Here is a 26,848-nt window from a genome sequence, read left to right as displayed (position 1 = left end):
ATCCACACGAGTTACTCCCTCCTCCCAGTCTTTTAGCCAGAGTAGTAGAGTAGGATCTCCGTCCTAGTGCCTGGGACACGCTCCGGGGCCCTTACTGGCACTGCCCCCACTCCTCGAGTGGTTCTCGGACTTGGGAGCTCTCGGTTTCCTAGGCAATGCTCCTGCGGGGGCTCCCACTCCGGACCGCGCAGGGGGCCTGGGGGAGTGGGGAGAGCCCACTGACCTGGGTGCGCGGCTCCTCTCCAGGCAGCTCAGGTGTGCGGGCCACTCCCGTAACCCACCCACCTCCGAACCTGAGAGCCGAGAACCGAGATGCAGGGCACTGACCCACCGACCAACGGACCGACCAACCAGCCGGCCGACCGGCAGCGGCCGGGTCTGGAGCCCACGTGACGGGGGCGGGGACCCACAGGATGCCCGTCCCGCAGCGCCCGCTTTCCCCGCCTCCTTCCCCTGGGGCCGCCCTCTGCTGCTGCTCCTCCCTCTCCGGCACGTGGGCGGCCGGCAGGTACCGGTTCGCCAAAGGTTCCCTTTCGCCCGGACCGGCCTCGCCAGCCCCGCCCCTTCGAGCCTGCGTTGACCCGCCTCCGCCCCCTGGACCTGGCTCTAGGTCCCCAAGCCCCGCCTCTCCCGCAGACTGCGCCCCCTCCGAGTCCCACCCTGCTCCTGTCACCTCCCCCCTCGCGCACCCTTCCGGCCCCAAGGAGGCCGCCGGGCAGTTGCAGGTACTAGGGCTGCTCAGGCTTTGGGCTTCTCCAGGCCTCCTGCACCCGCACCCGCACCCGGCAGTAGAGAATGAAAACGAGGAAGCAGAAAACGAATTTGTGTCGAGAATTGCAAAGAGAAAGAAGCCACAGAAAAACCTCTTAGGGGCACACCCCAGGCAGCAACTCTTCGGGTGTCCAGACTTCTCGGACCCGTGCGAACCCATCCAAATTATGGTGGTCCCGAGGGCAGCCTCTTTCCTTGTCTCTGAGCGTCCCCAGTCAGGAAGGCTCTGAGTCACCCTAGGGTCCGGCTGAGCTTGCACCTCACGACCTGGGGCGGAGGTCCCTCTAGTGGTCAGCACCAACTAAAGGCACTGGAGCCCAGCCTTGTGAGAGCTGAGGACGAGAAGCGCTTTTCCGTGCCCAGCACCAAGGAGGGGTTCCATAAGCCCAAGAAAAGCTTTGGTGACCTCTCACCACAGGAAAGGGTTCTAGAATTGAGCAGGACTGGGCCCTAGAGACCTAGTCCAAAGTCCTCCCCAGTGTATGGCCTGCATACCCATTGGTTGTACTGCTAGGTCTTTGCCTTGCCTGGGCCTCAAGAGCCTGGTTGCTCAGTTTAGCTAATTAAAATACCTGTGGACCCCAGATGGCACCAACACTAGGGACCCTGGCATAGTCCCCAGCTCTGGCAGGAGTCATACAGCTCTGGCCTGTTTTCATCTGTTTCTACAGGCTAGAGAGTGGACAAACTCCACAAGATACATCTTCTTTCAAATTACTGTGGTCATCTGAAATTGCCAGGGTACCCAGAAGACTTTTACATGTTTATAGAACTTAAGCCACCCTGGCAAATAGGAGACTCTGGTCCCTGCAGGAACATGGCCAAAAGCAGCCCAAGGGCTGGGGCCCACGAGAGTTGTGTTACAACAGGACACCCTTCAGTTCTCTTTCACTTCCTTAAAATAGCAGCAGAGAGGCTTTCATAGACCTGCCTGCTTTAGTTCACACAAGTTCATGACTGATTCCAAATCCTACATGTTATTGCCCCAGTGGATCCACTGCCCTGACCTCACCCCCTTGAAAATGCTGGTCTGTTCTTAGAACTGTACAATTACTTTTTAAAAATCACTTTTAAAAAAGGGTCTAGGTCCCTGACTCTCAAGCTTATTTGTGCTATGGAAACACTAGGGGAGAGACCTTAAAAAATGCTGATGTCCAAGTTCCCCAGCCCTAGATGTTCTGATTTAACAGTCTGGGAGTATGGCCTGGCTTTTGGATTTTAAAAAGCTCCTCCCGGGATTCTCATATGCAATAAAGTTTAAAAACCACTGGTAAAGGTCACTACAGTCCAGATTAAAATCCAACAGGAGACCCCAGGGCTGACCAGTTCACCTGAAAGAAGCCCAAGAAAGTGTTCAGGGGCCTGTGTGCTGTCCTGCCCTAGCTCCCAGGAAACAAAGTGGCATATTAATGGGGGCTTCCTGGAGAATTTGTCTTGACTTAAATGAGTGATTCTAGCTGCAGGAATGTAAGGCACCAGGATAGTAGGCAGACTGTCAAATCAAAGGGTATCACATATGAAAGGCAACCTCTCCTCTGTGCCTCCAAAGGAATGTGAGTGCAGGACTCGCACATAATCCCAATCACTGTAATTACACTCTACCCTCTCCAGTGAGGCAGTGTGTATTCCTCGTCCCCATGAACTATCTAATATTTTTTTACCCGTGGGGAAGGTAATGTCACCAACATGGAGAGGGCAACACCACCCTGTATTTACTCATATCTGCCTCGTTCCACAGCAGACTGGGGCTTCCTGTATCACTCTATGAGCCCTGTGGGTAATTGTGCTGTATCCATGGGGTGAATAATTCCATTTTGATTAAGATCTATTCAAGTACTATGGGGGGAGGAAAGGCCTCTCCATGGCCTCTGGCCCCAGCCTGAGCCGGGCAGAGTTGAGGAGAGCTGCAAGCACACGAAATGAGCCCTGTCACGTGACCACCCTGGAGAGGCAGAGGCCTCAGCCCTGGACACAGGCTGGCACCACAGCCAGCACCTGGGACCCAAACTGGGCTGAACCGGACAGAGCATGGGGAGGATTTGGAAGAAGCTCCTCTGGACAGGTGCAGCTGCCCTCTGTCTCCTGGGCCACCTGGCACACTGTTGTGGCAAGGAATCACTTACCTGCTGCCTGGTTTCCATCAGATTTCAGAATATTTATCAAGGGCCTAGCTGCATTGGGGATGGTTCATGGTGCACCCCAGCACAGGCAGCAAGCACTCCCCACAAGCCTATATGCTGAGGCACACAGGCAAATTAACCCCATGAAGCTTATTTGCTTAGTTTTATTGTATTTCAAGCAAGAAGAGAGACACAAAGAAAGGTAAGACATGATGAGGATGCAGGTGGGGTCCTCGCCCTTGGGCTGGTTTCTGGAGGAAGTAACTTTTGAAAAGCCTATAGGAAGGTCTTGTGCAGACATGATTACTGGCTAAAGGGGCACACAACTATTTTTAGGATGACATGATGAACATACTGCTTATAAAAGGTTGGGCAAAGAAACCTACCTACTTAATGTTTTCTTGGACAATGGAAAGACTAGGATTTGCAGCATTAACTAGCTCTGTCTTCATTTTGTGGCTGTTACCTTGAATGGCTCACCTGAACATTCCTCATCTCTGAAAACGAAATTATAAAGACTTGTTCTGCATATCTCACAAGGGTAAAGTGAGAATTAAATGATGTAACATAGGTGCAAACATTTTGTAACTGGAAAGTGGTATTCAAATGTTAATGATTTTACTTATTATTATACTAGCCTCATTTGGTGGAGGGGTGGAGCCAGGGGAAACAGATTAACAACATCAACAAGAAATAGTACACTAGTTGAGCAGTGGAAAGTGAAAGAATATCAAGACATTTGTGAGCAGAAAGAGCTTGAGCAAAGACTAGAAGAGAGAAAAGCCACGAATATTAGGGGGTGGCCTACATTTCTAATTGCTGGGTGGTTGCAGGGGGCCATTAGAATAAATGCTAGTAAAAGAAAAGGCTGGAAGTAAGCTAGATCAGAATGCAGAAGTCCTTGAGAGCCAGGAGGTTGGGATGGGCAACGGAGGTTGTTGAAATTTCTGATCGGAATTAAAATTTAAGCTCCTGGGAGAGACTAAAGGCCTAACATCTTGGAAAGAATGCATATGCATTCCCAATTCCCACTTTTAGACTCAACCCTTGCATGTGCCTAGAGCAATACTGTATTGCAAAGGGGGTTTGGCCTCAGTGTCCTGGAGAGCAGCGTCCACGGCCACAGAACTCTCACTCTTTCCGGCTGTAATGCATTACTCCATAGGCTGCTTTCTCTTTGTCTGGAGTTTGTAAACAATCTGGTTTCCATCATTCCATGCATACAGCTGCTTATCTTTGGGGTTGTAATGGATCATGGAGTGACTTCTTGGCCGTCTGGGGAAGAACAAGTTGGGCAGATCTTCCTCACTAATGGTGCCCAGTGGATCATAGACACAGGTGATGCGGTGGGGGCCATGGCCACCAGAGCTATAGACCACATAGAGAACCCCACACAAGAGGAATGAGGCCTCAGCATCCTGGCTTCTGCATGGAGTATCCCAGGAGTGTTCCACTCCTAGCGTGTCAGGCTCAAGTTTTGTGAGAACCAAATGGCCATAGATGCCTGGCCCCGAATGGATGGCCCAGAGCCCATGCTCATCCACAGCCAGGTCAATGTATGTGGAAGGGGAGTGCTGGTAGACCAGCGCACGGCCTGCCCCTCCTGGGAGCAGCATTCGATCTTCCACAGTCCTCTTCTGCAGATTATATTTGATGATCTCATTGGGAGTCCCTTGGTTGTGAAAAAATAGAAAACCTTTGTAGACCACTTGGCCCGTTCCCTGCCAGGAATGTGTTAGCATCAGCTTCCGGGGTGCTGGCTTGGTGCCATCCTCCATGAATGCCCGCATGTTTGCGAATTCCCAAACAGTTTTGTTTCTGGACCCAATAAAGAAATAAATCTTTGGAGAGCTGCCAGTAGCATCTTTCATCCAAGAGCCATCTGTGTCCATAGTCTTCTTCACTATTTTCAGAGACTTTATGCCCATCAGCAAGTTGTCACAGCCTGTTCAAACAGGAGAAAAAGTAGGTTACTTTTATGAACATGAGGTGTCTGCTTTTCTCACACATTGCTTTCTTTTCATTTGGTGTCCAGAATAAAGTTATCACACATAGATCAATCAAAATTGATGGTATAATTAAATGGATCAAGAATTGCATAAATGGCTCTCTGTTAAGGGAGTTCCTGTTCTGAATCAGCATTTTGTTCAAGTCAGGATAGGAACAGCTATTTCCTGCTTCAGAAACCCTGTTCGTCCCTCTCCAGAGCACTCGAGGTGGACAGAGTGAGAAGAACTTAGGTGTGAAGCCACCAAATTCACTTCCATTTGCCAAGATTTTATTGGGTATCTATTGTGTACTTAGCTCGCAATGCTCACAGAACAGTCTTCAGTTTCACTGAGGATGACAAATACAATATCAACCGTAAACCTTGAGGAGATCACCTTCTAGTGAAAGATTCTAGTCCTTATTACTCCTAGAACATTAGCAGAGGTCTACTCCTCCAGTTCATTTGTTTATTCAGGAATGCAGGCATGCATTTAGTCAGCAGGCACTGCTCATACAAAGGGCGAGAGACTGAACTAGGTATTCTCTGAAATGCGATGACAAATTAGGAATGGTTCTTGCTTACAAAGTGCATGACTAACTAGAACATAAAGCTTAAAGTGACTTTTACAGCAGAACCGAGAATGGAGATGTCATTTGAGGCAAGAGATGATCTGCATTTGAATTGACCCTTGAAGGATGCCTCACTGAGATGGTCCCCACAGTTAACAAAACCACATTTGAGAAAGTCCTTCAAGATCAATGTCAGTAAGGTAGTATACAGCTTAAACTACTACAAGCTAAATACTTGATACTGCCTCAAACTAGATACATTAGACGAAGTGGTAGATTGAAACCAGCTCTGTGCCTGGAACTTTGAGGATGGGGCTAAGTAATCTGGATTTCATTCCATAGGAGCTACTTGAGTTTCTGAGCAAGAGGGAGACATGTCAAGGCTTGTTCTGTAAGATTAACTAAGCTGGTAGTTGGGTGGATGATGGATACATGGGAGAGAGAGAGAAATCAGGGAAACCAATTAGGAGAGAATTTCTATAATCCAAATAGGATAAGGGTATAAAATGGTGGAAAATGATGAAGTGAAAGGAGTTTTAATTTTTTCCAGCTCCTCACTGCCACTTCAGACTATTATTCTTCTGCCTCCATCCTTCCTCATGCTTTCAACCCCTTCTAGTCCAAATCACTGACTATTCCCCAGGACACTACTCATATACATCACGACTCCATGGCTCCTTTCTTTCAAACCACTATAGCAAGCCCCTCCCATGGAACTGCTCTATATTAGAATATAAAGCTCCATATCCCACACTCTGCAACAATATCTTACCCTGTTATTTCTCACGTCTTTGCTCTTACCTCCTCTGCTTTCCCATTTCCTCCTGCCCTCCAACCCCTTGGCCTCTGCTTTCTCCCAGGCTGTTAGCTTCCTTTCCTGTCCAACCTGGACCACTGTAATATCTCCCTCACCAGCACCAGCACCCACAAACCCCTAGTTATTTATTCCACAGCAGCCACTCTATGAAGATCCCTGGTCCTGGATCAGTTCAAACATCTGCCCCTGTCCTAGACAGTGTGTGATGGTGGAGAAAATTTCACATTGGTGTATACTGGTGCCCTTATACTTAAGGGGTCTCCAACCTCAGCTGAGCCCTAAATACCATTCAGCTGTCCATGGTTAGCTCCCCATCTGTCACACAGCAGGTATCTTAAATCTTCCCCCTGCCCTGACCACTACTTCATCAGTCCCTTCACTAACAGCAGATGAACTCCTCTGAAAAAATAAATACCATTAGACGTGAACTCCCTCCCACTTCCTGTCCTTCACTTGTAAACTTCTCTTCAGTTGTTCCTACCCTGCTACCCTCCCACACATCTTAGATGGGACCATGTCATTCCTCCTATCAGAGACCAACACATTCCCTTGTGCTGTGATCTCATCCTTTCTTGGATTCTTCTAGACTCCCTCAATGAATTATCTTACTATTATATTTAATTTCTCCCTTCACTACAAGTTCCTTAACTTGTAAACATCTTTCCTATATTAAAAAACAATTCTTCTTCAGTTAGGCATCCTTTTCTAGTAACTTCACTATCTCTTGCCAACATTGTATAGAGCTACGTTCTCCTACAGAATAGTCTATGCTCTCTGTATCCTCTTCTTCCCCTTCCATTCTTTAATTCCACAGAAATTTTCCTTTATAATGTTACCAAGGAAGTCCTAACTGAAAAATCATATCTTTAATGTCCTTGATCTTCTTGATCTTCCTTGATCTTTCTGTAGCATGACAGTATTGATCAGTTCCTCCTTCTTGAAGATTTCTTTTCCCTTGATCTTTGTATCACCACTGCCTCTGTGTGTGCCTCCTACTTGTTTCTTCTCTGACTGCTTATGGCAGAGACAGTGTCTGTGTTCATCAAATGCCATTTCATTTTCCTTTTCCCTGGTTATACATTCACAGCCTCCTTTGTAGTTAGGTTCACACACCGACCTGTGTTCTGTCCAATGGGATGTGGACAGAACTGGTGTAAGCCATTTCCACCTGGCCCTTAAGTATGGTATCTCCCAGATGACCTTAGAATATTGGAATTCTCGGGTACCCAACTTAAAGAGGGTTACAGGTCAAGATCAAAATAGTTCTACTGTTCATTTCAGGAAAAGTGGGTCAGCAGTTCTAATCACGGACTTGTTGGTCTCTGGTGAGGTGAGCAGTGTCATGGAGGCAGGGAGTGTGGCTTAGTAGGAGCATGAGGACCCCAGTGGGTCTCCCTCAAGTCCTGCTGAGGTCTGTGTCAAGCACATGAGAGGATGATCTTAATTAGAGCATGGGCATGCCACAGGCCTCTCTCAGTGACTGCTGGAAGGTGAGGTAGTGGAATGAAGTCAGACATACAACAGTCTCTGGGGGGAACTGAGCACTCTCAGGGCCTCCCCTGAGTCCTTTGAAAGACTTTGGTATAGAAGGTGAATGTGCTAGTAGGTTGTCATGTTCTTAATAAGCGGTTGGGTTCTCTAGGCCAACTAGAGTCAGAAGACAAGAACAGGGTGAAGGGAAAGAACCTGGACCTAAGGAAGAGAGAGGCGCACAGGCAGAGAAGTCCCAGCGGTTCTGGGGTAAGTAAGCATTTTATCAAACTGCTTCTTCCTGCCAGCTGTGTGAGTGGCAGCCCCACCACAGGTCCTTAGTGAATGCATCGCCCACTATTACTGCACCTTCTCTTCTCTCTTGCCTCCCTCAGACCCTCCTCACTCTTATATGAAGATCTTGCCTCTCATGTCACTGAGAAAACAGAAGCAGAGAACTACATCATCTCCTGCCTGGATTACAGCAATAGCTCCCCACACGCTGGCAACACTTCCTTACTTGACTCCCACAGTGCATTCTCCAGAGCAGCCAGAGGGACCCTTTAAAATGTAAGATCATATCTGCTCAAAACTCGCCAGTGACTTCTCATCTCACTCAGAGTAAAGGTCAAGCCTTTACCTTCCAGGCCTTGTGTGAGCAGCCCCCTCCGCAGTCTCTCTGGCCTTATCTCCTAAAACTTGCCCACTTTGTTCATTTAGTTCAGCCACACTGGTCTCCTTGCTGTTCCTCAAATGGTGCCAAGCACACTCCTGCCTCAGGATTTGGACACTTTCTGTTTGCTCTGCTTGGAATCATCTTCCCTAGGATATCTACAGAGCTTCCTCCCTCAATTCTGCTATGTCTGTTCTCATATGCTCCCTGATCATGCAGGCCTTTTCTGACCACCCTGGAAAAATGGCAGCCCTCTTCTCCAACTCTCCATAACCCCTTTACTCTAGTCCATTTTCCTTCATAATGCTTATTATCTTCTTTCTGACATAGTATAAATTGATCAGTTAACATATTACTGTTTGACTTCCCTCAGTAGAATGTAAACTTCATAAAGCCATGAGCTTTCTTACTTGTTTCATTCACTGCTGTACACCTTAACACCTAGAAGAGCAACCAGTGCACAGCAGACCAGTATTTGCTGAATAAATAAATGAATGAATGAATGGATGTCCCATCCACAAAATCTACCAGTCAGTTGCATCTGAAACCATATTCTCTGCCTTCCCTCTGGCTCCCTTCATTTTTTTATTTTTATTTTTTTGGGGGTGAAAGGTTTATACCCAACTTTATTTCCACATGGCAGGTCAGTCACTAGAATCCCATTCGCTCAGAGCGCATCTGCATGCAGCAAGCTGGTCTCTGCCCCTGGGCCCCTCTGTCCGCACAGCCGTCCTCTGGGCCTCTGTCCTCAGCGCTCTCACCACTCCAGCCTTTGCTCTGCTCTCCTGCAGTCTTGCAGCCATGCCACTATGTTGCCCAGAGCACTGGGCAGTGCTCTTTATACAGAGTCAATAACAATGTATTGCCCACATGTGTGTAGTGAGCTAGCCAACCAGGGCCAGGTGAGAATCCTGGCCACAGGAACTTTCATTTTATCCACAAGGCCACCCACCTGCAGCCAGAGCCAAGAGGGCCGCCAGTGCTGGGAGGCAGTGGGCAGTCAGGGCCCGGCCGTACCCCGCACCACTCGCACACCAGTCACGCTCACCTATACAAGCACCCTGAAAGGATTTTTGAAGGTTTTCTTTTTTTAATTAATTAATTGATTAATTAATTTTTATTTTGGTATCATTAATCTACAATTACATGAAGAACATTATGTTTACTAGGCTCCCCCCTTCACCAAGTCCCCCCCACAAACCCCATTATAGTCACTGTCCATCAGTGTAATAAGATGCTGCAGAATCCCTACTTGTCTTCTCTGTGTTGGACAGCCCTCCCCATGCCCCACCACATTATACATGCTAATTGTAATGCCCCCTTTCTTTTTCCCCACCCTTATCCCTCCCTTCCCACCCATCCTCCCCAGTCCCTTTCCCTTTGGTAACTGTTAGTCCATTCTTGGGTTCTGTGATTGCGCTGCTGCTTTGTTCCTTCAGTTTTTCTTTGTTCTTATACTCCACATATGAGTGAAATCATTTGGTACTTGTCTCTCTCCACCTGGCTTATTTCACTGAGCATAATACCCTCTAGCTCCATCCATGTTGTTGCAAATGGTAGAATTTGTTTTCTTCTTATGGCTGAATAATATTCTATTGTGTATATGTACCACATCATCTTTATCCATTCATCTACTGATGGACACTTAGATTGCTTCCATTTCTTGGCTATTGTAAATAGTGCTGCAATAAACATAGGGGTGCATCTGTCTTTTTCAAACTGGGCTGCTGCATTCTTAGGGTAAATTCCTAGAAGTGGAATTCCTGGGTCAAATGGGATTTCTATTTTGAGCATTTTGAGGAATCTCCATACTGCTTTCCACAATGGTTGAACTAATTTACATTCCCACCAGCAGTGTAGGAGGGTTCCCCTTTCTCCACAACCTCGCCAACATTTGTTGTTGTTTGTCTTTTGGATGGTAGCGATCCTTACTGGTGTGAGGTGATATCTCATTGTGGTTTTAATTTGCATTTCTCTGACGACTAGCGATGTGGTGGCTCCCTTTATTTTTGCAATGGATTTCATCCCCTCTCACCTACTCAAGGATTTAGCACCTGAAACTATGTCTTTTTTCCTGCCTCAATAGTCTCTCACACCCTACTAGATCATTCCTCTCCATAAACAAACAGAAATTTCTAGGATGACCCTGTTTCTCTATTTCACTTAATAATACAACTCCTGGGCAGAGCTGTTTCCTCACCTCCGATTATCTGCTAGGCCACTCCAGTCAAGCTTCAGTCCTCCGCCAGCCTGCACCCTCTTGTGCCCTCTACTGAATCAGTTCTGGTTCAAGTTACCAACAACCTCCGTGTTTCCAAGTCCAAGGGTCAATTCTCAGTCTTCATCCTAATCAACTTCTCAGCAAAATTTGATTACTTGACCATTACCTCCCCTTGAAACTCTTCTCTTGATTCTGGAACACCCCTCCTTCTGTTTGTCCTCCAGTCTTCTTGGATTTTTTGTTGTTGGTACCCACTGCTGGTTCCTTCTCATCTTCCACCCTAAGTACTCTGTCTGTACATCTCTTCCTTTCTGTCTACAACCACTGTCCAAGTCACCTCAGTCTGTCTCATGGCTCTGAATACCATGTAAATTCTAAATAATGATGAATTCCAAATTTGTATCTGGAGTGATGTTCTACCTGGATGTCTGCTTAGTCCCAAACTCATCTACCCACTGCCTACTCCAGTGTCCCTACTTGGGTATCTTCAAACTTAATCCATTCAAAGCAGAATCCTTGTTTTTATCCCCCAAACTCTCTCTCTCTCTACTCTTCCTATTTCAGGCAAGACCATCAACCAAGTTTCTTCCCTGGAAGTCATCCCTGATTCCTTTCCCTCCACCTCCCCAACACCAGTAAGTTCTGACAATAAAACTTGCCTTTAAATTATGGTGCTATACTTAAGTTAAAATACTCAAATATGTCTCTCTCCTCCTCTTTCCACCCCCTCTTCACCTCTGCTCTGTGGGTCTTCATGTCTTGTCTAGACTACTACATAGTCACTAATTTGTCTCCCTGATTTTACTCTTTTTTGCCTAGGTATTGTCTCCACAAAGCAGTAGGAGTGGTCTACCTTAAAACATAAAGTATGTGACTGACCTGCAAAGCCCTTCCTGCTATCACATGTGGGATAAAATCCTAGCCCCTTACCCTGACCTAAAGGACCTACCTGATTCGGCTGCTGCCTGTCTCTGGGACTCTGCCCTCCACTCCACAGCCCCTTGCTCACTGCACTGTGATCCCACTGGCTTTCTTGCTATTCTGGGATATGTCAAGCTTTTTTCTGCCTCAGGGCTCTTGCACTTGAAGTTCCTTCTGCCTGGAGTACTCTTTTCCTTGATCTTCCTACAGTCTGCTCCTACTCATCCTTCAAATCTGTTTCAGTATCAACTCTCCTGAAGAGGCTTCCTGTGACTGCTATGTCTAAATGTAAAATGATCTTCTATAGCATCTTATTCCATGAGATCACTTATCCCATTTTGTAATGATGTTATCTGTACCCTCCACTAGACTGTGGGGCCTGTCTGCTATTATACCCAATGGCCTAAGTCAGTGCTGTGGGTTCAGTAAGTACCTTTTGAATTAATAAGGAAAATAGCTTCATTTAAGTACATGTTTTTCTAGGGACTAAATAGCACTGCACATCTAGAGTTCTGACCACAGGCCTGTCTTAAGTAAACAATAATTTGTAAAGTACTTGAAAGCTCTTAAGATACTTTCAAATCCATTATTTCATTTAAAAATATGACCCAAGTTTCTCATGAAGGGAATATACAGCAGGCGTAAGGGTAGGGAGCAAACTTAGCCAGGAAGAGCCACGTCCCAGAAAAGTCAGTCTTTTCAGTGGCCATGACATCTTGGCTGCTCCCAGGGGCCTTGCCTTGGCCCACGCTGTGGTCAGGGCCAGACTTTAGGATGAGCTGTGGAAGTCTCTCAGTCGCCAGTTGCCACCATGTACCCCTGCTGACGTGCTTTGCCAGCCTGAGGGACTGCTTCCCTGTGGCCTCTGGGTCGGCTTCCTCCTCATTGGTCTGGATTACAGGAGACCCCCTTATCCACGGGGATATCATCCAAGAGCCCCTGATAGATGCCTAAACTGCAGCTAGGACTGAACCCTATGTGTACTGTTTACTCTCCTATATGTATATACCTATGATCAAGTTTAATTGACAAATTAGGCACAGTAAGAGATTAACAATAACTAATAATAAAATAGAAAAATTATAATGCACTGTAATAGAAGTTATGTAGAAGTTATGTGAATGTGGTCTCTCTCTCCTAATATTTCATTGTATCGTACTCATCCTCATGATGATGACGTGAGGTGATAAAATGCCTACGTGATGAGAAGAAGTAAGGGGGATGACATAGGCATTATGATGCAGTGTTAGGTCAGAAGGAGGATCATCTGCTTGTGGGTCATGGTTGACTGTGGGGAACTGAGATGGCAAAGCGAAACCACAGAAAGCAAAACCTTGGATAAGCGGAGGGCTACCCTATAGGAAGTCATCCCCTGGGGAACGCAGAGAGGCTGGGGCCAGCTGGGAACTTTATGCATTACAGGAGTAGCTAACAGAGGAACCCCTGCCACACTGAGCTTTGGGGCTACAGGCACTGGTGTGGAAGAGTTCAGTTTCACCAGCTGAATCTATCCCCTCTGAATGCTCTGCTCTTCCCATGTTCTCATAATCACAGATCAATGAAAGAGGGTTTAAGCCTGCAAGTGATTACAGATACTTTTCCTAGGGAAGAGGAGGGGTCTGTGGGCCCTAGAGAAGCTCAGAAACTTTTCCTATTGAAGAACAAGCACAAAGTCTTGAGAAGTTAATATATCTACAAATACATATAATGTGCTTGGTATTATGATAGGTATTTATTTACACTAATTTATCTAGTTTTTACAAGAAACTTTAGTGGTAGATCTTTTAATCTCCTTTTTCCAAATAAAAAAAAATTAAGGCTTGGGTAAGTTACTTGGATAGGTCACACAGGTTTAGGTCCTCCGAGTCAGTCTGAGCTGGGAGGCAGGGCCACGCAGGACACCTCCAACCGGCCCTAGGGACATGACAGGTGTGTGTGTGTGTGTGTGTGTGTGTGTGTGTGTGTGTGTGTGTGGTGGGAAGGGGTAGCGAGTGGGTGAGTCTAGGTGGGCCTGGAGAAGATGGGTGAGTGCAGAGGACTCCCTGGGACCTGATCACAGCACAATGTGCTACCTTCCTGGACTAGGAAGCCCCTAGCCTGCCCATTCCACTGGGAGGAAAGTCAACATGCTTGCAGCCCAGCCACAGAGGGGCTATGTCTAAGAACAAGGCACATTCCATGTCTCACCCATAGGAAAATGCTCATTTAATACATAGCAAAAATGAACACAAACATTCTTCTTTCCCCTTCTACTCCTCCTTTTTAAGGAAGAATCCATAGAGAAACAGCAAAACAAGAGAGTGTTGATAGATGGTTTTGATTAGGAAGACATATTTCTGATAAAAGAGAAAACAGAATTCTCTCTGTGCTCCCTTCTGCTACTCCTGTCCCTTCCTTTGCAGATGGATCCTGGGACTGGGAGATGGTCTAAACCCCATCTCTGCTTCTCTATGTGTCTCCCTAAAAGTCCCTTTGTCAATTGTGCCTTAAGATTTCCTAGCCCTGATATGTGAGGTTTAGGCTGGCTACTCGCTATGGTTTCTTCAGAGTGGATATCCTATAATTTTTATAAACTACTCTTTTAGAATTTGGGGAGAATGTACTTCCAGTATTTGAGTAAAAGGGTTAAGTTAAATCTCCTGCTGTGCTTCTTCTTGAGAAGAGATAATTAGCAGAAGGAAAAGGCTAAGGAAGGAAATAAAATTTAAACCCTTTGAGTTCAGCTAAGATGCAAATTATTTAACAGAGACAATGATAAGCAAGGTTCCACGTGCTAACCAGAGAGTGAAAATCTGCAGTTTCCCCCTCAGGCAGAACTGCAGACAAGCAATTAGGATAGAATTTGGCCCAAGGCCTCACAGTGAATTCGTTTACAAATATCACTTATTTGAATTTTTTAAATTCACTTCCCTTTATTTAATAGCAACACTCTCCAGACCTGGTGAGACTTGTCCCTCTGTAGGCGAGTGACTCAAATGGAGTTATGTTTTAGAAACTCCTGTAAGGATGTTGGTAGAGAACGGACTGGGGCCTGGGGGTGTGGAGAGGGGACACAGGGAGACCAATAGAGAGTCTGTTAAGTACAATCCCATGAGAAATATCCAAATGGTATATGGGCATGGAAAAATGAAATAGCAAAACAGGGGTTGACTAGATGGGTGAGCTGGGTGATAAACCAGACTCCAGCACGGGGTGACAGAATGCCTGAGACAGCACCAATGATGGGAGCCCAGGTTTGCTTAGGAAGAAGAGTGATGAATTTATTAAAAAGAAGAGAATTCCTATAAAACCATGAATATTTTGACTGCTTCTTGAAATTCTGTTATAAAACTTGACTGTTACACCACCTAAATTGTGTTCATGTTAATAAACATTTCTCAATACCTGTAAAGTGACAGTCTGATATTGAGCACTGGGGTGACAAAAATGACAGCTCTCAGGTAAGTAATTAATTATAAAGCTTTCAAGTTCCTGCAATAAAATTGTCAATGTAGACTTAACTGTTCTAGAAATTAGGGCCATTTCATGCTTTTCACCCACAGGATAAGTTTCAAATATGTCAGCATGGCACTCAAGGTTGTTCATCTGATCATGTCTTTTGTCACTTCTCTGCCACAACAGACTAGTCACAAACTTGCTATCGACTCTTACAAGTTTCAGTCTTTGCCCATGCTTTTCCTTAGCTCACCTTTGCTAACTTGGGACACATTTATGTGTCTGTCCAAACAAAATTCTCTGGCACCTGCAGAGTACTAATTGCCCCTTCCTGTGTGTCCGAAGTATTCTATGCAGGTCTCTTCCAGAGCAGTTACCATGCTGAATTGCAACTGCTTATTCACTTTGTTTCTTTGCAAGCACTTGAGACAGGTGTGGTGTCTTATTTTCTTTTTATCCACAGTGCCTGGGACACAATGCACATATCCCTCCTATTGATCTCTTATAGCTATTGTCCAAACTTAGGAATCAATTCCACTCAGATAATGCAGGATTAGTCAGTGTCCACCTTGCTCTCCCAACTCATGCTACACCGACGTAACAGATTCAAATAGCAAGAGGTACGAGTAGACATTAGGAAGTGCTCTTTCACTGTCGGAGTGCCCGGGGAGGGCTGGGTAGCAAGAAGGCCGGCTTGTGTGAAATGGTACCCAGTGGGTCATAGGAGGATTTGGGTTTGCACAGCTATGCATCCAGGGCTTAAACAGGGCCTGGAATGCAGTAAGTGCTGTATATGTTGGTTCTGGTAAGTCACATAGAACTTCTGTTTATTAAGTCCATATCAGAGGTTTTTCCTAGGTTCCCAGCTAAATTCAAAGTATTCCATGGCACCCAGTTCAGAGCCCTGACAACTTCCCTTTATTGGTGATTAGCAATAGATTGTGATTAAGAGAACAGACTTGATGCATGGCTCTGTGCTCCTCAACAGCATTGAGCTGAGAACGTCACAGGGGGGCATGGAAGCTGGGAAGATGTGTGACAATGAGCGTGAGTCCAGCCAGCTTCCATCATGGGGTCCCTACAGATGGAGTTCAATACAGCCAACCTCCATCAGAGGTCTCCTTTCAGAGGAAGCCAGCTCTCCATTATCCCCAAACCTTAGCTGCTCTTCCTCCAAAGTGTTTGATTCCCCTCAATAGAATGTAAGCCCCATGAGGCCAGGATTTCGTCTCATCTGTTATATTCAGTGTTGTATGTCTTGTCCCAGAATAGCATCTAGCACATATCACAATTTCTCTATTTTATTTATGAACATGGTAAATATCAATAGATATAAACTACATTGACAAAATCTCTTTGAGGTCCTGAATAATATTTTAAAATGTGGTAGGTTCCAGCCTGGGAACGCTGTCCTTGAGGATCAGGGCTGGCCAGCACTCATGGGAAGCCAAGCATAGAAGCAGGCAGTCCTCGGGGGAATTTTTGATCAACCAACTCCATTTGGAATCAATTACCTGACTGTTGCAACATATAAGCATTCCAAGGTCATAATTATGAACTTCTTGCTTTTATTTTCCATTTAAAAACTGAGATGGTGTTGTTTTTTTGCATAGTGGTTTTTTTTTCTTCCTGTAATGTTCTTACCAAACTAAAAATGATAGAAATGTTCTCAGCTTCTAGGTGTGTTACCACCACTCTCCCATTTATCTGGATAGAAAACAGTCATTTTGATGTTGTGCCATGGATTCTTCCCATGAGGTCAGTCTCACTTCATCCTTTCTCAGAGTGTTGTTGGTCTAAGGCCTGCTCTTCTGAACTTGAACTTTGCAGCGGCTCCCTCACTGGTTCCCCGATCCCACCTCAAAGCCATCAATCACACTGAATGCCCGATTCACCATCCTCCTACACAAGTATGCAAATCTTCAAAATTAATCTTGAGTACTGTCTGTTTCCAGGACCATTAAGACCAAAAGACTTGATAGATGCTATTAGAGGCTCCAGTGGAAGAATAGGCTCCGGAGCCAGATGTGGAACTTGCTTTGGCCAAAAGAATTCAATAGAAGTGGCCAGACCTTGGTGCGCTTGTGCCCTCTCTTAGACATCTGTCTCCATCAAGAAAACGAGCCCAGGTTTGCCTCCTGAGAGATCAGTGACCATGTGGAGGAGATCCAAGCCATCATAGCCAGACCATCCGCAACCAGCCATCCCCGGGTACCGTGCCCCTAGAACACCCTGCTGAGAGCCACCAAGCCTGGCCCAGACCAACAGAGCTGCTCAGCTACCTGGTAGACCCCTGAAAAATGACCAAATTGGTGTTTTAACCACCAAGCTTTGGCCTGGTTGGTTCTCCAGCATTAATGGAGCGTAGCTGATTTGGGGTGGGCGTTACGGGACGTGAGCAGAGATGGAGGCTGAGATGATTCTAGCATGTGTAGGGGGAGGCGTGTTCTCTTGGATGTAGCAGGGATGTTGGAGGAAGACAGGACTGCGTGAAAGTCTCTGAGCCACAGTGTCTTCATCAAAAAGGGAGTCATGGACTTTGGACAAGGTAACAGATAAGAGGGCTTAATGCAATTTTAGGCAAATAGTTGCCTCCACTTTCTAACAAACAACTCCTCAAGGTTAGAAAATATTGATTTCTACTCTGTCCAGGCACTGTGATAGACTTAGGGAATGCAGGATGAATAAGGTGGAGATGCATGAACGCATGTTATGTTTTCAGATTAGCAGATCGGACACAGCATAGAGCCCTGGGCCCATGGGGCCAGGTGACAGAGGCATAAGATGAAACTGAGAAGTGTTCAAAATTGCTGTGTTCAATTGTTGGCTTGTTATCTACTTTTACAATAAAAGTAAATATATATAATAAGTATGGTAATATAATACTCATAGTTTTTATTTCATCAAGGTATTGTTTTCATAAAGAATAAAAAAATTATTTAAAGAAAGCTAGGTTGGGGTCAGGATGGAGAGGACATTCTTTATGTTATTTTACAGGGTTTGCCTTACCCTGCAGGTTGCAGTCACCATCAAAGGTGGTAAAGCAGTGATGTAGTAACTCTAGAAAGCTAATCCTGGTGGCAATACAGGATGAAGCCCTGGACCAGGAAGAGAACAGCAGCAGGAAGAACAGTTAGGAAGCTTATGCAATATTCAAAACTAGAGAGAGCAGTGCAGATGGGAGGAATAAGGCGGAGAGAAATTCAGAAGGAAGAATCTAATGGATATGGTAGCTGGTCATAGAGGGCCAAAGAGATGTTCTTGAGATTTCTAGCCTGGGAAAGTGTGTGGAACTCCTCTGTTAACTGAGAGAATGGGGGGAGGAGGGAGCACAGGAGTGTTATCATTAGAAGTAAACTATAGTTTGAAAGGCAGAGAACTAAAAACCAAGGGGATGGGGGAAGAAAGATGACCCTTCTCGGTCAGGGTTTAATAGAGTGATACAAACCAACCTGTTTGTAATCAGGACTCATCATCAAACAGGGACCAAGAGGACTGACACAGTCTTCCCCTGCGTCCCGTGCTATCAGAGATGGCTGAGCCTGCGCGGGCAGGCACAGTCTCGGAGCAGAGGGCTCCTGCCTTGAGTGCCTCCTTGACAGCCCTGGAGATGGCCTGCCTAGCTGTGTGTCTTCCTCCTGTGCACACTCGGCCTCCCGGACTCCCAGGCTGTTCTGTATGCTGTGGCCAGAATGACCTTCCTAGACCCTGGCTGAGCCCTGATGCTCCCATGCTCACCACTTTTAAGCAGGTGGGAGAGGTTAGCACGTGTGGGAGTAGCCTGCCTTGGTCTGGATCCCGGCTCCGGTGTCAGCTAGCTGTGAGACTTGGACATATTGCTCATCCTCTCAGTTCCTTCATTTCCTCGTCTATAAAATGGGAGAGAATTATGAAACCTGTCTCATAGGGTTATTGGTGAGAATTAGATGATATAATCCAATAGATATATAAAACACTTGCAGGTCACCTGGTACATAATAAGCACTCAGTAAATATTAGCTACTGAGTCACATTATTTTCATGCCCACAGCTTGCCTTAGCGCCAAGGGGTTCAGCCTGTCCGCTTCCTTCATCCCCTCTCCATAACACCTCCTTCACCTGAGGGGCCTTGAACACTAAGCCCAATTAGGACTTCGTGCTTTCACATGTTGTTTGTTCCATTTGCCTGAAGCACCCTTTAAGCTAGTCTTCTTTTATTTTGTTCTTTTCCATTATTAAAACTCAGCTGGAGGGTTACTTTCATATTCCGCAGCCCCCCACCCCCAAAGGCAATCCTGATTGTACTTGCTATCTAAGGCCTGCCCCTTGGCTTCAGGGACACCCTCTGTCAGAGCTGTCTTCACTCCGACTGTTCCCCTGGGTTTGTTTAGATGGCTTCCCCTCTTGGCTGTAGCTGTTTAAGGACAAAGATATTATCCTAATCACTGCTCCATCTCTAACGCCTGGCACACTGGTAACATGTTTCTGGACTTCAGTTAGGCATTTGTTATAGAGACAACGAATGGACGGCCCTCCACTCAGAGCTAGAAGCCATCAGCTAAAATAACGTCGGGACTTTCTGTTAGTATCTGTAGCAATGGCTCTGGCAGTATCCTTGCAGGCCTCAGGCCTTCCGGATGGTCAAACAAGGAAGTGCTGGGTACATGGGCCTTTCCGACCAGGCACAGTGACCTATGGGCCTCTGCACAAGACACCACAGGGTAAGTTGTGCACATACCTCTGGTGCTGCTGGCCCCATGAGTGCAGAAACTTCTGGATAAAAAAGACTTCTGGGCACACATACACACTTGCACTTTCACTTGAATGTACACGTCAGTGCCCTCCTTCGTGGTAAATACCTCTGCTGTAAATTAGAGCTATACACCTCTCAGTGTTTTGTTGCACTCATCACAAACCAATGGACCTTGGGAGTTGGCTCACAGATATATTTTATTTGGCTTCCAGTGGGTTTTTTGTTTGCTTATTTGTTTGGTTTTCCATTTCATTTTGTTTTTAATGGCTTTGAGTATGGGGCACACACATTTATCCTACCTGAATGGGTCCCACAAGCATTTAAATTTGTAGCAACAGACTTTCTTCCTTGAAACATGATCTAACAAAAGATACAGGAGTTATTTAATTCAGCAGGGAGGGAGTTACTTGAGGTAACTTGCGTGCACCCTTGCAATAAAAGGAGCTGGACTAAAACAGGAAATAAAATGAAATCTGCTATAATGGCTTGTTTTGACTGCCTTGAGAATTTTTCTTCATAAGCTGTTTACAAGTTAAAGAGGTTAATGCTCTTATCCACACAAGAAGGCAGTGTATGGAATTTGCAAAAGACTTAGTTGGATAAACCCTCAATCTAGGTATCTGAGGTGAAGGTGCTTTGCCATAAATTGCTAAGGGCAATGCAAAAGTACTTTTTAATAATAACAGGTATTGTACCAAAAACTTGGAATAACTTTTAAATATGTTAGCTTGTATTCCAGTAACTTTTACTCACTACACTCTAAATTGTGTGTGTGTGTGTGTGTGTATAAGAGAGAGATGGAGAGTGAGGGAGAGAGGAGGAGAAAAAGAAGAATGTGGATTGTGGCCCTCCTATGAACATCATTTGAGGATTATCTCTAAACAAAGGCTGAAGACTTAAGAACAGCTTTATAGGAAATGGCTTAATTACAACAACTCTATCTTATTTATTATCTGCAGTATGTAGTCCTTCATTGTTGCCAGAGAAGTATTCCAAGAATAAATGAAAACCATTTAGACTGATAATGGAATTTTCTGGAAGTCTCCTGAGACACAAGGTTGAATTTTCCAAGCAGTTGCATCACTCTCTCCCTACAGGTTTTCCAAAGAGACTCTTGAGGACAGCATGTATGTGTGAGTGGACCCTTGTGATATGACTGACATCTGGTGGCCCTTCCCAGACCATAAACCCAAGGTGTTTGCTCACACAAGGGTGCTGACTTGAGTCTTAAGGATTTTAGTGGAAGTTCTGTAGCTGGCTCAGTCCCTGCAGGCCAAGGCTAGAAGACAGGAAGATTGGAGGCTTGTAGGAAGAAGACAGGCACAGGTAATTAGTCACACCCCCTGGGCCTAGCAGACTAGAGCACCAAGGGGGGCAGAATTCTAAGATGGCCTCAAGATTCCCTCCCCTGGTGGGCAAGCCTATATAATTTCCTCTCTTTGAGTGTGGGCAGCACCTGGGAATGTGGACGAGAGAGAGCGCTCTGTGATTAAGGACATTCTAAGACAAAGGGGAAGAGATTTGGCAGCTATAGTAAAGTCCCAAATCAGTTGATTTGAGTTAATCAAAAGGAAGATATTATGCTTGGGCCTGACTTAAATCGGTTAAAAACTCTTAAAAGAGGGATCAGGAACTTCCCGAAAAGAGACACTCTGCTCCTGGCCTTGAAGGAGCTACAGCCATGTTGTGAGCTGCCTGTGGACATGGTGGCCTTTCCAAGTTGAGGACCTCAGCCCTACCACCATGAGAAAGTGAATTCTGCCAACTATCTCAGTGAGCATGGAAGAGGCCCCTGAGCCCAGCTGAGAATGCAGCCCAGCCAACACCTTGATTGTCTCCTTCTGAGACCTTGGGCAAAGGGTCCAGCTAAGCTATGCCTGGAGTCCTGGCCCACAGAACTCAGAGATAATAAATGAGTATTGTTTTCAGCTGCTAAATTTGTGATAATTCTTACACAGCATTAGAAAACTAAGACAGGCATAGTTACTAGCAGAAATGGCAAAAAAGCAATGATGGGCACAGTATGTAAAACACAGTACATTGCATGGTAAGAGAAGAAACTGGCATTCTGAATTCTATCCTTGGGCAGAGAATGTCTGTCTTCTTACTCAGAGGTGTGATGTTGTCTTTTCTACCAAAACCCCTCTGTCTGGGCTGACAATCCCTCTGTCCATTCATTAATTTTGTTCACTTAGTGATTCATTGTATTTGTTGAACACAGACACTACTCTAGGCCCTGGGATATATATAGCATGGAGCATGAAATGCAGGATCCAGGCCCTCAGAGAGCTGGCATTCTAGATGGGGCAGGGGCAGGGGGAAGTAAGCAGTGAGCAAATACACTTCAGAGTAAAAAGTGCTCTGGAAAAACAGTAGAATAATAAGTGCTTCAAAACTCCTCTTGGGTTTCTTATCTCAACATATTTCAGACCAGCCACCCAGTAACCGCCCTAAGCCAAAGACCTGGGAAACATCTTGGACACATCCTTCTCATCCATTTTTCACTTTTAATTATCAGTCACCAGACCATGTGGATTCCAATCCCAGTGGCCCTCAAATGTATCTGTTCTTGAAGGAGCTACAGTCACGTTGTGAGCTGCCTGTGGACACGGGCGGCCTTCTCTATATCACTGACACTTAAAGCAGACATCATCACTTGTTGTCCAAATTGCAGCTGTATTGGCCTTCTCTCTCTATTCTCGCCCTCCTCCTTCATGCCATGCCCCTGCTTGAAATTGTTCAGTGGTTCTCTCTATTGTTTCTCCAGTCAAGTTCAGTCCTCTAGCTTAGGATGCAAGGTCTTTCTTCATCTGGGTCCTGCTGAACTCTTCAGTCTGCTTCCCTACACACACCTGCCCACACAGCTTCCCCCGGGCACATCTGTACATCCGCGCCTCCCTCATGCCTTTGCTACACCATGTCCCCACTTACTGAGCCCTTCACTCATTCTTTCCTAACATCTTTATTCAAAACTCAGATTATGTCACCTCATTTAGGAAGACCCTTATTATAATGGGGTTTTAAAAAGATGATGGATTCCTATAAAGAATCTTAAAGATTCTTATACAGAAATGGAGTTTACAAAGATTACATTGAGAAGATATGTGAAACCCTTTTGCACAATGATGATGATGGTACTCAACTTAGGACTAATTTTCCTGTTGGAGTTTCTCGAACTCAAGGCAGACAAAATTCACATATAAATCAAGTTTTCCTATTTTCAGTGAAACCATCTCAAACAGACTCTGAGCTGGGGGACTTGTCTATGTCTTTATCTTAATAAAATGGACAAATGCACAGGAAATTTTCCTTCTCATTTATGGTTTTTTTTTTAGCTTGTTATTATAATGTGAGGTCCTAACCATTATTCTTAATGGCCCGGAAGTGATTCTGATGGATCACAGATTGGAGACAATCCCCTAGGTATCACCATCCCGACAGAACACAGCTTAGTAGTTCCCTGCAGTCCCCGGCCCAGAGGGCTGGCCACTGCCATTTCCCATTCCAGGCTGTTTCTTGGCACGTTTGCAGCTGCTCCCTACTCCCAGGGCCCTGGGCAAATCCACCAACCTGCTGCTCTCCCTGGAAGCACCTGGGACCACACACCTCCACCAAACCAAGTCTATCTGGAGAGGCTGTACCCAGGCTGACCTCACACTGCAGCCCTGGCCTTCTTCGGGGCCTCAAGGAGCCCCTGTGAAAGGAAACACGGCTTTTGGAGAATGATTCTTCCTGCCGAGGTGTCCCTCCCAGCACCCGCGCACAAGGATGTGCACCATGTTCTCACTCTCTCGTACTGGGGGCCCCTCTCTGCAGCGAGTCCGCCTCTGACTGCGACAGGCCCTAGAGCGGGTATGAAGGAAGCAGATCTCTTACTTGCATTCAGCAGAGACCGGATCTTTTTCTCTTCCTCAGCTTCTTGGACTAGCTTTTCGGCCAGGGTCTGGTCCTCCGATTCCTCGCACACGTCAGCTTCCCGCAGATACTCCAGGTAGTCAACCTCCCGCTGGGCACGTTCGACTCTCAGGGCCAGGCTGGTCACGGCGCTCCTGTATTCACTCGTGTGGGTCTGACATCTTCCCAGCATCACGGATATGTTTTTCGAGAACTCCTGGAACTCTTGAATGTATGCCCTCGTTGCTTGGGTACATTTTTCCAGTCTTTGCTTCAGTCAGGAAATAAATTCCCACATTATTGCTAGTTTTTTAAATTAAATTATGTAAGTAGCTATCATTCATAGGAAAAAACTTAAAAAATACAAATAATCAAATGGAATATAAATCATCCATAACTTCTTAATCCAAAGTACTATTGGTACTTTAGTATATCAGTTTTTAAGATTTCCCATGCATTTGACATATGCAAAAAATATGTATCTTAAAGTGTGATTTTACTATATGTATATTTTGTAACATGTTTTTAACTTGCTGATATACTGTGAACATATTCCAACCAATTTGTATATATCTAAACCATAATTTTAATGACACAGAATTCCATTAAATTAATATCCTATCATTTATTTCACTAGACTAATTTCAGTGGACAATTATATGGTTTTCAATTTTTGGCCTTTCAAACAATGCTGAAAAAAGTCTTTGTGTTTGCATCTTCATGTACTTATCTGGTTATTTTCTTGGGATGCATTTCCAGAAGTAAGCTCCATCCCCAGCACCTGGCACAGGGCCTCACACAAAGTAGCACTCAAAAAGTACTTATGAAATAGAGAATAAATGAATGGAGAATGAAAATAGGGTTGCTGGGGCAAAGAAGGTTTATACTTACAGTTCATTTGGCAGTTTACCAAAGTGCTCTCCACAAAAGTTGTAAAAATGTATACTCCAAACAGCATGTAAGACTGTTCATTTTAAAGGGAAAAAGAGGTAGAGGAAAAGAGGGAATGGGAAGGAGAGAAGGAGATAGAGATAGAGATAGAGACAGAGACCGAGAGAATAATGCCCTGATCTGTCCTCCTTTTTCTTACTTCAAGACACAAATTCCTCAGGGTGGGGATTATACCACTTTTTTTTTAAGTGTACACGTCAGCCAACAGTGACTGCCGCCTGGGACTTGGCTTCCCCTCCAGGTCGTGAGCAGAGCAGATAGGTGCATGCACATCATATCCCCATTTTTTTCAAGTCCACCTTCATAGCTAGGATGGGTATTGGTCAGGGCTTCACACTCTTGCTGCAGACAAGCTCTTCAGGGTCTAAAGAAAACTTGCAGGAATTTGCCTGGTGTTAATCCTCAGGCAAGCTGGTGCTAAATGTCCTATGAAGGACCATGGTTGAGAATAATTTTGGCACTTTCAAGGAGGTGAGACGGGGGAGGAGGTGTCTGAGGAGACAGCAAACGAATAGTAGCAAGAGGCTACTGGCCTGGGAACATTTCACCCCTTGTCTCCAGGCCTCAGTCTGTTGGCTGGACAATGTAGCAAGTGCATTCAGCCTACTCGGTGGAATTCTTTTATCCTGATCGTAACTAAGTGGTCAAATAATTTGGACTTTAAGATTTTTCAGGAAGATAGAGAAAATAGATATTGGGAGATAAGAGTGTCTTTGAAAGAAGATAAATAATTTATGAATATTTAACTTGTACAAAAGCAAGGCAATCAGAGTATGACAAAGTCAATGTCAATGCCAGGGGTTTGTCAAAGGCTAAGGACAGATGGCTACATTTTTCCCTGGGAGCCTGTCCATGCTACAAAAATGTTGGGTTTTGCCAATTTTAATGAAGTGGCAGCTGCACCATATGGAGAAGAGGGCCCCACCATGTTCTCTGTTTAACATTGCTGAAATCTACTCATCCTAAATCCAAGGCCAGTTCAGCAAAAGAAGCTAAAACTTAGCTTCCAGATACAACAATATCATGACTCTGACAGTGGTCTAACAGTTTATGAAAAGGAAAAAAGTTAAAATCTGCTATCACCCTGATAGAGTAAAATATGAAGAAAAGGGATCAAATTTTTACATTTTCATATTTTAAAAATGGAACTACTGAATAATAACATGTTGGACATTTACTACTATGTCAGGCAATGTTTTAAGTGTGGATTAATTTATTAAATCTTCAGAATAACTACAGGAGGCAAATTCTATGATCATCCCCATTTTACAGATGAGAAGAACTGCCAAACCAGAGCACAGAGTAAAGCTCTGGGAGTGGAGCAGTCTGGACCCTGGACCATGAAAAATTTCAAGTGTAACTTTAGCAATGTTTTTATCACTTGCTATCTGGGAAAAGTGCATCCCAGTAGATAGGGAAGGGTGAGTAAAGTGACTTCTGGGAGGCATGTTCCCCAGAGCAGGTGCACAGATGCCACCTACCTCCAAGACCTGGAAGCGCTGGTAGATGTAGTGCACCATGGCAGGGTCCTGGGCACACTGCGGTGGGGGCAGAAAAGCCGCGAGGAGCAGAACCAGGAAAGCAGAAGCTCGCCGAAGGGCCATCATTGTCCTGCGAACCACCCAGGGGTGGAATATCCTATGCTGAGCTTCTTGAAGAAAATTCAAGGGTCCAGTTGGTGATCTGCTTTCTAGCTGCTGTGAAAACCCTCTAAACACAGCCGGAGAGAAAAATCTGCTTGTTATTCCACCAGATGCATGACCTCACTTTGCAAGCTGGTGATCAAGTCCAGCTGTTGGCAGGCCAGTCCCTGGAAGCCTTGCGGCCCATCTTGGGGTAGAAAGCTTCCTGAGTCCATCTGTTGCCACCACCCTTGACACATGCTGACCCTCGCTAGGCTAGTGGCTACACCCTCTTCCAGGCATGGGTAAGTATGCATGGGGTTGGGGGTAAAGAGGGCTTTTCCCCTCTCCCCAGCTCTTTGCTTTTTACTTCTGTGCTCCTCCTCCCTAGTGTACTCTGCAGTCCAATCACAGGCCTGACACAACACAAACCACCCCCAACTTCTCAGAGTTGGAATGTCAGTTTAGTTTCTGGCAACAATTCCCAGGATCCTTTTCCCAGCAGTCCTGCTCAGAGATCCACCCCCTCCTCCAGACTCTGCATTCCTGCAGCTCTTAAAGGCACAGCAAGGAAAAGTGAAGACCCTGATACACCATGTCTCTGGAAAGCCAGTGCACAAGGCTGACTGCCCCTTGGAGAGAAAGGGACAATGGGCTGCAGG

The 26,848-nt window shown here is 45.5% G+C and overlaps 1 protein-coding gene across 16 annotated transcripts in view; it reads right to left on the bottom strand.

Annotated features, from left to right (window-relative positions):
- Window positions 1–26,614, bottom strand: part of LOC108385276 (liprin-beta-2) — a 194,181-nt gene extending 167,567 nt beyond the window's left edge. For 4 of the 16 annotated variants that reach the window (XM_073216104.1, XM_073216102.1, XM_073216098.1 and 1 more), the window contains exon 1: window positions 26,046–26,613. In XM_073216104.1, coding sequence (XP_073072205.1) covers window positions 26,046–26,171 — 126 coding nt within the window. In that variant the 5' untranslated portion in view covers window positions 26,172–26,613. Of the gene's footprint in view, window positions 1–223; window positions 405–3,040; window positions 4,837–23,595; window positions 23,885–26,045 lie in introns of those variants that run through there. The other 12 variants (XM_073216097.1, XM_073216101.1, XM_073216108.1 and 9 more) reach the window with 10 other exon arrangements.
- Window positions 26,615–26,848: the final 234 nt, after the last annotated feature.

This window comes from Manis javanica, chromosome 11 (assembly GCF_040802235.1).
Source record: "Manis javanica isolate MJ-LG chromosome 11, MJ_LKY, whole genome shotgun sequence".
Lineage (NCBI taxonomy): Eukaryota > Metazoa > Chordata > Mammalia > Pholidota > Manidae > Manis > Manis javanica.
The sequence above is the reverse complement of the archived record's forward strand: the minus strand, read 5'-3'. Positions and strand labels throughout refer to the sequence as shown.